Raw genomic sequence first — 11004 nt, forward strand, 5'->3', positions numbered from 1 at the left:
ATGGAAATTCGTTATCGTAACTTATCATTTTTAATATATTTCTGTTTGAAATTAATCATTTTTTTCTTATAAAACGTTTTATTTCAGGATAAATTTTATTCAGATGATATTGAGAGTTATCGAGACGATGCCTTAAGACACATGAAGACGAGGTGGAGAATTGGAGGTATGACATAAATCTCAATAAGATAAGGAAGCACGGAGAAATGTGGAAGCAATCAGGGTGGATAAGCCTGATGAAATGACCCAACAAGATTGGGAGTGGCTTCTTGAAAACTATTACTTTACCAATAAATTACAGGTTTCTTCTTTCATATTTTGTACTAAATATAACATTTTGATCTAACATTATTTATTAATTACAGAAATGAAGTGCTACCAGCATAGAAAATAAAAAATTCAAAATATGCACATCGTTCTGGTAGTAAATCTTTTACACAGCTGCAGCGAGAAATGATAAGACTTATTTTTTAATTTTGTTTTCAAATGAATTAAAATTTAACTTATATTCTCAGAAAGTTCAAGAGGGATCAATTCCAACCTATGAAGATTTTTTTTGCGACCAGGATCAAAAAGGATAAAAATTGTTGATCCACACATACTAGAGAAAGTGGTAAGTATATAAAATATGTTTACTTTACATTTTATCTAGTATTAACATATTTTGTTGTAAGATGAATTAAGACATTTGCAAGCTGAACGTCCCAAGATTTCTGATGTCGATATGGTTGAAGGAGTTTTTGGTCCTCAAGACAAGGGAAGGATTATAGGAATGAGATCAGTTTTATCTCCCCAAGTTAGAGGGCCTGCAAAGTCCAAAAAAGAACTACGCCGAGAGGTTGTGACATTGCCTCAATGATATGGAAGAGATGATAAAGGTTCAGAAGGACAAAGAGAATACCGCGAGGGACAAGTTGGAAAACAGGGTGAATGTTCAAATGGAAGCTAAAATGGAAGAGAGGTTGAGGATAGAGAAGGCTTAAATGGAAGCTAAAATGGAAGAGAGATTGAGGATGGAAAGAGCCGAGATGATGCGTTTTATGTCATAGTTTATGTCCGACAGTGCATCAATAGATCCTACATTATTTGCGTAGTTTACTAATATTGGCGGTCAATCATCGGGTCAAGGGTCATCAATAACAATTCCACCCGTGCAACCCCAACAACAAGACGACGATAATTTTAGGGAAGACGCGAATTAAGTAAAACTTTTGTTATAATTTAGGTTAGATTACAAATGTTAGTGTAATACTACTTCGATTTCAAATGTTGGTATTTGTGTTAATAACTTCTTTTGTATGATCATGATAATATTTTGGTTGAGTGTTTGTTTAATAACATTGGTTATGATGATTTTGGTTCAATTATGGTTGTAGTTAAAGTTTCAGTTTTATAGGTATTGTAATATTTTTAAAATATTTATTTTCTATTAGCATGTAGCGATTGGTTATCAAACCAATCGCAGTTTCCTAATGAGTCTATAATGATTGGTATAACAACCCATCGCCATAGACTGATTAAGAAACTGTGATTGGTTTGATAACCAATCGCTATAGACTCATTAGGAAACTACAATCGCTACACGATTTGGGTAGTAACGATTGGAATAATAACCAATCACTATAAAACTATAGCGATTGCTCATCTACCAATCGTCGTTGCCAATTAAGGCAACAACGAGAAGACTTCGGTTGATTGAAGGAAATTGGTTTATGACCAATCGTTATAGGCATATAACGATTAGTTTAAAGGTTAATAGCGATTAGTAAACCAATCGCTATAAAGTCTTTTTTTACTAGTGTGCATTTTCTGTTTTACATAATACCAAACTAAAGTCTGATATAAACAACGCCTAAATCATCCAATAATACTAATGACCATCACTATTTCAATTATCAATTAAGGCGTAAACACAATAAAACAAAGATCAGAAAATTTAAATTCTCAATTAATAATCAAATTGCAATTGGAGTGATGCTTATAGTGAATCATAATAACCTCTAACAAGTAACAACCATAGGAAGTAATTCTAGATAATAATATTAGATCAAGGTTCAAACAAATAATATTAGTTCGGATTACGCCCAAAATTACGATTAACTTTTTTATTATTATTTCTCCAACACATACAAAATAAATACAATAACATTAATAATACACATATTGATTTCATTAACTCATTATTTAATTTATTCATTTATATAGTTTGACTTATTATTATTATTTTATTTTTCTAAATACATATAAAATAAATAACACACATTAATAATACATTAATTTATTTTTATTTCATGTCATGATTTTATTATGGTGCTTAAACGATTTTTTTATTAAATGGATCATTTTTCAAAAAAATAATATGTAAAATCTTTCTTCAAATAATATTAATATATCATTTGATAACAACATGATATTTGGTATAGTGCAATTCACATTCTTAGTATAGTGCAATTCACATTCTTAGAAGATTTAATTATTTTATTGTAATTTTCAATAATAAAAATATTGTAAAAAGTTACTAATGATAATCACTCTCATGGTCTCTGAAGGACATCCTGTCATGAACAATTTGTGTGTTTTTGAAGATTTGCATTTAATATTATCTACAAGATTAAAATTATCATTTGTTTTCAGATAGAACATGTTTCTAATTCCTTGAATGCTACTGTAAATCAGTGTTTTTTTCTCAAATGGGATGAAGAGATGGCATTTATAAGAGTTCTCAAATATGGCATTTCAAATTATCTCCATACTCAAACCTCCTGTTATTATAAATTGAACCGTCAAAATTTTTAAACAACTGATTTCTATCTAGATTTGAATGTATAAATTCGCTGTGAAGTTGAGTTTTAACTTAAAGTGGAACCTCAAATTAATTATAGATTAAGTCAATGAGTTTAGTTTTGAATTATTAAAGATTTGCTTGGAATTGAAAAGAGTTAAATTAGAGGTTGCCTTGATCTTGAACATCCATCAACAAAAGGTATTAATAACACTTTATTGAAATCCGGGATGTAAAGAAATAAATAAAATCACAAAATTTGAGGAAAAAAAAACAAAAACATTTTCGCTTAAGAAATTATTAAACTCCTAGATTTCGAGAAGGACAATTAGCTCTCCGAATTATCTACCATTATCCCAAGATAAATCTAAAAAAACATAGTAATAATAACATTAAGCATTCTGTGAGGTAGAGGAGGTAACCCATTCATGTTTTGCTAACGATTTGTTCATTCTAGCGCACGCAAACATTGATTCCATTAAAACTATTAGGGTTGCACTAACGTTCTTTTCTGAGGTTACAGATTTAACTATTAATGAAAGCAAAAGTGTGGCATTTTATGGAGGCGTGAATGACGAAACGAAGCAGGACATCTTCAACATCATTGGCATCAAGGAATGCAGTTTTCCCGTAAGGTACTTAAGAATTCCGTTAACCGCGAAGCAGATCAAGATCTCACACTACAAGTCACTAATTGAAAAGGTAAAAAAACACGATATCTGGCTGGGCAGCGAAAAAACATTCTTATGCAGGGAGGATCGAACTTATCAAAACCGTGGTCATGGGCATAGTTGACTACTGGGCGCAGCAAACATTCATTCCGAAGAAGGTAATGAAGGAGCTCGATACACTGATAAGGAATTTTATCTGGGGCAATAGCGGAAGAGGAGAAAAAAAGTCAAATGGACCGCTCTCTGCAAACAAAGGACGGGGGAGGCATCGACTTGAAGAACTGTATCGAGTGGAACTAGGCTCTCACTTTCAAGCATCTGTGGGCTTTGGAGCGCAATCAGAAGTCATTATGGATCAAATGGGTGCATACGAGGTTTATGAAATACGAAACCAGCATCTGGACCTGCAAAATTCATGAAGGAATGAGTTGGTCTCTAAAAAAGATTTTTAAACTAAGAAGCAAAATTGCAGATCTTTATGACATCCAGCTAGGGGACGAGAAATACACTCTATTCTGGCACGATCCCTAGTTCGAAAACTAGCCTATCATCCACAATGAGGAGTTTCAAAATGCCCGCATCATAAGGGACTGCACAGAAAGGAAAATCAAAGACATTAAAGACGGGAATTGAGACTCACTCCTGAGAAGAAATCCAGAAGGACAGAGGATACTTGATCATATAAGTAACAGACAACTACATGACAGGCCGGATATTCATGAATGGAAAGTTGAGGACAATGGGAAGCTGGTATCAAAAAAAATATGGAAGGTAACCCAGGATAAAGCATAGAAAGTAGAATGGGCTCCTCTTGTATGGTCAACGAAGATTATTCCTAGGCACTAGTTCATTCTTTGGCTCGCATTCTAGGAAAGACTCAACACTCGTGATCGTATCAACAAGTATATGAGCATCCCTGACACGAGATGTCTTCTATGTAGAGGAATTGAAGAAATAATAGATCACATATTCGGAGCTGTTGCATTGCTTTAGAACTTTGGGACATATTCTATAAAAGTATGGAGCTGATCAGTTTCCTGAGCAAATGAAATGAAATCAAAGATGCAGCACTACTCAAAGCCAAGGGAAATAGATTTGCAACAAGCGTGTTCAAGTGCGGCTTTGGAGTAGTGGTGTATAACATTTGGCAAGAACGGAATACAAAGGTATATGGCAGAACCCGTAGGAGCGTTGAAGAGTTATGGAAAGATATTGTATCGGATTGCAGCGCCCTCGCTGGAACGTGGACAAGAATTCCAAGCACGGAGCAGAACTGAAATATCTGTAAGAATTGGAATTTACAGTTTTTTAAACTCACTAGAATTGAAAGCATTATAATCAGATAATTCATTTACGTTTTTAGTTTTTTAGCTTTTATTCAGAATGTTACGACTTCAAAATCATTCTAGGACTATCTAGAATGATCTCTTAAACTCGTGATTTTTTTCCATTTTTGAGAATTTTTAATGAAATGGCGCTATAATCGTTTTGCCCTCCAAAAAGAATAACATTAAGCATTAAGAATGATTCCCTATGCATGTATTATATGATTATATATATATATATGCAATAATATTACACTGAGATTTTTTTTAGAATACTAAACATAACCTGCAAACACAATTAACATTTGCCGTCTGAGAAGCTCGAACCCAGAACTTTAGGGCTGATCCACATTATGTTGCCTTGAAACTAAAATAGGAGATTACATTGAGATTTACTTGATCCTTTTAAAGATTTTTGACATATATACATATATTATAGTAATATAGCATTGATATTTTAGTTATTCCTTTACATTTATAAATTCAACAATTGTTGTAAATTTAAATTTCATCTATTATCTACCTGGTCTCCTTTTATATATTTCATCATGGTCAGCATTGTTATTATTTTCTGGCAATTTTAAGTTATATAATTTTAAAAGTTTACTTATTTTAAAAAAATAAAAAATTATATTAAATGAAGTTTAAAAAAAATAAAAATAATATTTGAAAATGTGAAAATAAATATTAAATTTTTAATTAGATAAAAATAAATAAACGAATTAAAAAAATCTAAAACAATAATTTGGGGTTTATCTTTAAAATGGGTCGTGTCGGGTACCCATTGAATGAGAACCGGTCAAATTTGGGTCAATCACGTACCCAATTTTTCGGTGCAGAATCAGATTCGATTCAAGTCATCTTAGGGTCAAATCCACGATACCCAACATTATGCAATGCCTAATCCTAGTTTCAATGAAATTTCATATATTTTGGTAGACGAGATCCTAACTACGTCTTGCTCGCAAATAGTTCACTTTGTTATTCATATATAAAAATCTAATATCGTTTTTCTTCTTTCCTAAGTTTATTTGTTTTTCTTTACTAAGTTAAAAAGGCACATTTTTTTATAAAGTTGTCTTCATGTCTATTTTCTCCAATAAATTGTTTGTACAAAATCTCTTATTTGTGAGTTTATAATTTTGAAATTTGTTTTATTCAACTCACATCTTACAAAAAATATATATATATATATATTCTACAAATTTTTTTTTTCTTTAAATATCACTAAAACTTATAGGATTTTATTTGATAAATTAATCCAATTTAACTATAAAATTACTTAATTAATTAACTAAAATATCAAAATGTTTTATTAAATTTATATTTTAAATAACTAAAATATTTTAATAATTTGTTTTAAACAAATTTCAAATAACCCTAATAAAATAACCCTTCAAAATCTATGATTCAAATGCCAGCATCACAAAATTTAACTTACCGGTAGATTCATCCAAGCCACCAAAAACCTAGAAAATGTGTAGTTTTCACAAAGAAGAAGATAAAAAAAACCTACAAAAATCTAGGATTCAAATAACATCCTCAAGAAGTTTAACTTATTGGTAGATGTAGCCAAGCCAACAAAAACCTAGAAAATGTGTGGTTTTCATGAAGAAAAAATTAGTAATGGAATATTTTTCTTTTTATATTATAGAAAAATTAAATAAAGAACATATTTTATTTTATTTTATTATTAACAATATTGTAAGAAAATCAACTTAAATCATATTTTAATATCGGTGAAATTGAAAAAATGAGAGATGATATTGAGAATAAATTTAGAAAAGGCAATGAAAACAAATTACGTGTCCTCTAATATTCCCTTCCTATCTATTGAGTTTTGAGTTATAGACAAACACTAGATATAATTAAAAGATAACAATAAAAAAACCTTAAAGAAACTAATAAGTAACATTAACAAAAACAAACAACAAAGAATATATACAAAAATACTAACAAAAACATATCCTACTATTTATTTCCATATTTTAATTTTATTAATTAAAAAAAAATATATTAAGGCTGGTTTGGTTAAGGTTATATTCAAAGTAAATTTACAGTTTTCAAATGAGTTAAGGTGAAAACCGTATTGCTTGAATCTTAATATAATCAATGTTTGTTTGTCCTTGAGTCTAACCTAAATCAATATTTCTCCTAATGAATTAAAAGTGATTAAGAACAATTGATTGATCATGTAATTTCAAATAGTAAGTATGACGTTGTTTTCTTTAGGTTTTAAAAAAAACTTAAGCAAAATCAATTTTTTAATTAATCACTTCTCAACAATCACATCACTCATTTCATTAATCAAAATACTAAAATATTCTCTATTTTAAATTATTATTTTTTATTTATTTATATTAATACCTTTTAAGTTTTTTTTTTATCAAAAATAATCACCAACTCCTCAAAATCATCACCAATTATTATATTTTTGAAGATTTGCATTTAAAATTATCTACAAACTTAAAATTATCATTTGTTTTCAGATAGAACATGTTTCTAATTCCTTGAATCCTACTGTAAATCAGTGTTTTCTCTCAAATGGGATGAAAATATGTCATTTATAAGAGTTCTGATCAAATCTGGCATTTCAAATTATCTCCATACTGAAACCTCCTGTTATAATTAAAAACTTAACAGTCAAAATTTTTGAACAACTGATTTCTATCTCGATTTGAATGTATAAATTCGTTGTGAAGTTGAGTTTTAACTTAAAGTAGAACCTCAAATTAATTATAGATTAAGTGATCAATGAGTTAGGTTTTGAATTATGAAAGATTTGCTTGGAATTGAAAAGAGTTAATGTAGTGGTTGCCCTGATCTTCAACATCCATCAACAAAAACTATTAAGAACACATTATCGAACTCCTAGTTGTAAAAGAAATAAATAAAATTACAAAATTTGAAAACAAAAACAAAAAACAAAAAACAAAAACACGTCTCTTAACAAATTATTTAACTCGTAAATTTTTTAGAAAAACAATTAGCTCTCCAAATTATCTACCAATATTCATGGATAAATCTAAGAATACATACTAATAATAACATTAAACATTAAGAGTGATTCGCTATACATGCATCATATGATTAAATATATATATATATATATAAATATATATATATATATATATAAATATATATATATATATATATATATATGCAATGATATTATATTGAGATTTATTTTAGAACGCTAGTTTTGTTTGTCGTTTGGAGTGCGACTAATCCCCTCGACTTAAAATATAGCCCACAAACACAATTAATCATTTAACTAGAAATAAAAACATAATTTATCGTCTGACGAGTTCGAACCCTGAACTTCATGAGATGAGGATATCCATATTTTGTTACCAATAAACTAGAAGTGAGGATTACATTTACATTAAGATAATTTACTTAAATCTTTTTAAAGATTTTTGACATATATACATATATTATAGTAATATAGCATTGATATTTTAATTATTCCTTTACATCTATAAATTCAACCATTGTTGTATATTTAAATTTCATCTCTTATCTACCTCTTATCTACCTGGTCTCCTTTTATATATTTCATCATGGTCAGCCTTGTTATCAACTATCTGGTAATTTTAGTAGTGGTATTACAATTTTTATCTGTTTCTTGCTCAAATACTTCAAAATTAATAAGTTTTTCTACTCATCTCATTCATCGAGATTCACTTGAATCTCCGTTGTATGATTCATCAACCAACAAAACCAACTTTCTAGAACGAGCCATTCTTCGCTCTAGTTCTCGGTTGTCCCATATCAAATCTATCTCAAAATTCCCCAAAAATGACGCTAAGAAAATTAATTCAATTGATTCAACAGTTTCTGTATCTATTGCATATGAGTACCTCATAGAGATTTCCATTGGCACACCACCCATCAAACAATTGGTAATCTTCGACACCGGAAGCGACAACGTATGGACTCAATGTCTCCCCTGTGTCAACTGTTTCATGCAGACTCAACACAAATTTAATTCAAAAAGATCAAGCTCCTATAAAATATTAACATGTGGTGGAAAAGAATGCCAAAAATTGGGCGATTATAAAACTTGTGAATGGAGATATGGAAAATGTACATACAATTTTGAATATATAGACAATTCCTCCAGCTCTGGTGATCTAGCCATGGAAACTTTTAAATTGGGAAACAATTTCTTTCGAAAAATGGTTTATGGGTGTTCGAAAAACAACATTGGTAAGTACCATCACACCATTGCTGGCATTGCTGGGTTCGGACCTGGGCCTCACTCGTTAATGAGTCAGCTTAGCGATATGGTAGGGGGTAAGTTCGCGTACTGCCTAGTTCATTATTCGAAAATAAATACAAGAAGCAAGATTAGTTTTGGGACTAGCGCAATCGTGTCTGGACGCAGCACCCCGTTGGTATCCGAATATATCACATTGGAAGCGATTAGTGTCGAAAATATGGAATTTCCCATCATGGTTGGTCATGAGAAAACCTATACGAGAATTCCTTTTAGGAGTCCTACCATATTAGATACCGGCGCGTTTTTATCTTATTTACCGACGGATTTATACCAACAATTGGAGAATGCACTAATCAGCGTGATTAAACTCGTGACAATTAAAAATGACAAATTCAAACATTGTTACACGATCTATCCAAACTTTCCTACTATCATTTTCCATTTTTCGAAAGGGGCTGAATTAGTTTTTACGATGAGAAATACAATCATTAAATATAAGGACTTATGGTGCCTAGTGATAAACCCAACTAATGATGAAACTATAATTGGGAGCTTGTTACAAATGGATTACATGATTGGATATGATCTTGAGAATATGAATGTTTCTTTTAGGGCAACGAATTGTTCAGATCATTAATTATTGCTATTCAAATTTAGGGTTTGAAGAGAAGAAAATGAGTATTGAGGAAGCAAATTTGAATAATTACATTATATGGAAGGAGAATTAGTATATTTGAATGTGTATCAATAGCTTATGTTCTCAATTAATCGTTATTTTGAAATAATATAGTATCGTTTGAATTCCAAAATAATTTATCCCAGACCATTTATTATTAATAAAATAAAATGCTACAAAATAAATAAATAATAAGATGATATTGTGCTGGGAATCGAATGGTTGATTACTCTAGGCCCTTAAAAATGGGACTTTGAAAAATTAACACTCTCTTTTAAAAGGGAATGGATAACCACGGTCTTGCAAGGCATACCCCATACACAAATCAATTTAATGAAGGGTGATCACCTAGAGAAGTTATTAAAAAAAGGTAATGGTGCTGCCTGTAACGAAGTCACAACCAGGACTCGATGATCAAACAGTGAAGAATATATATGAAAGTGAATAGAAAATTTAGAGAATGAAAAGCAAAACTGGAATGAGAATCTGTCTATATGAAATTGATTAAAATAAGAACACGATTACAATCTTAAATAAAGTAAAGCAACTAAGACATTAAATTAAAGACATGAAGAGTCTCATTATTAGAGATAAGATCAAGAGGCTTGGACAATCCAAGAGACTCTTGCATAACAAAAAGATTCCTTAATTGTTATTATTATTATTACTTTAATTTCTAACACTCCCCCTTAAAGTGATGCCCGATGAACTAGTCCCAACTTAGATCGTAGATTTTCGAAAGGACCTTTAGGAAGTGCTTTTGTGAAGATATCAGCAACATTGTCTTCACTCCTTACTGCAACCATCTCAATGATTCCCTCTAGTACTTTTTCACGAATAAAGTGATGCTCCAACTCAATGTGTTTTGTCCTCGCATGAAACACAGGATTTGAAGTCAATTTAATAGCACTCAAATTATCTCCATGTATAGGAACTGGATGATCAAACTTGACATGAAAATCCTCCCATAGTCTACGAAGCCATATGCACTCCTGTGCTGCGTGAGTTGATGCTTTGTATTCTGCTTCTGTTGTAGACAAGGATACCGATCCTTGTTTCCTACTACTCCAAGATATGCTAGTGTTTCCACAAAGAAAAACAAACCCAGATGTGGACCTTCGATCGTCTCGATCTCCAGCAAAGTCAGCATCTGCATATCCTTGCAAGAAAATTTTCGCATCTTTCTCATATAGTAGACCAATATCTAGTGAGGTATTAATATACTTCAAAAAAAAATTTCGCTTCTTCGAGGTGTGGTTTCCTTGGCTCCTGCATGTATCGACTCACCACTCCAACTGCATAAGCAATGTCAGGCCTTGTTATAG

At 30.8% G+C, this 11004-nt stretch overlaps 1 protein-coding gene across 1 annotated transcript; it reads left to right on the top strand.

Moving 5' to 3' along the window:
- Positions 1-8959: 8959 nt before the first annotated feature.
- LOC124934639 (aspartic proteinase CDR1-like) lies at positions 8960-9640 on the top strand. The gene has a single exon (XM_047475162.1). It carries the CDS (start codon positions 8960-8962, stop codon positions 9638-9640), a length of 681 nt encoding a protein of 226 aa, XP_047331118.1.
- Positions 9641-11004: the final 1364 nt, after the last annotated feature.

The sequence above is a fragment of the Impatiens glandulifera genome, chromosome 4 (assembly GCF_907164915.1).
Source record: "Impatiens glandulifera chromosome 4, dImpGla2.1, whole genome shotgun sequence".
NCBI classification, from domain to species: Eukaryota; Viridiplantae; Streptophyta; class Magnoliopsida; order Ericales; family Balsaminaceae; genus Impatiens; species Impatiens glandulifera.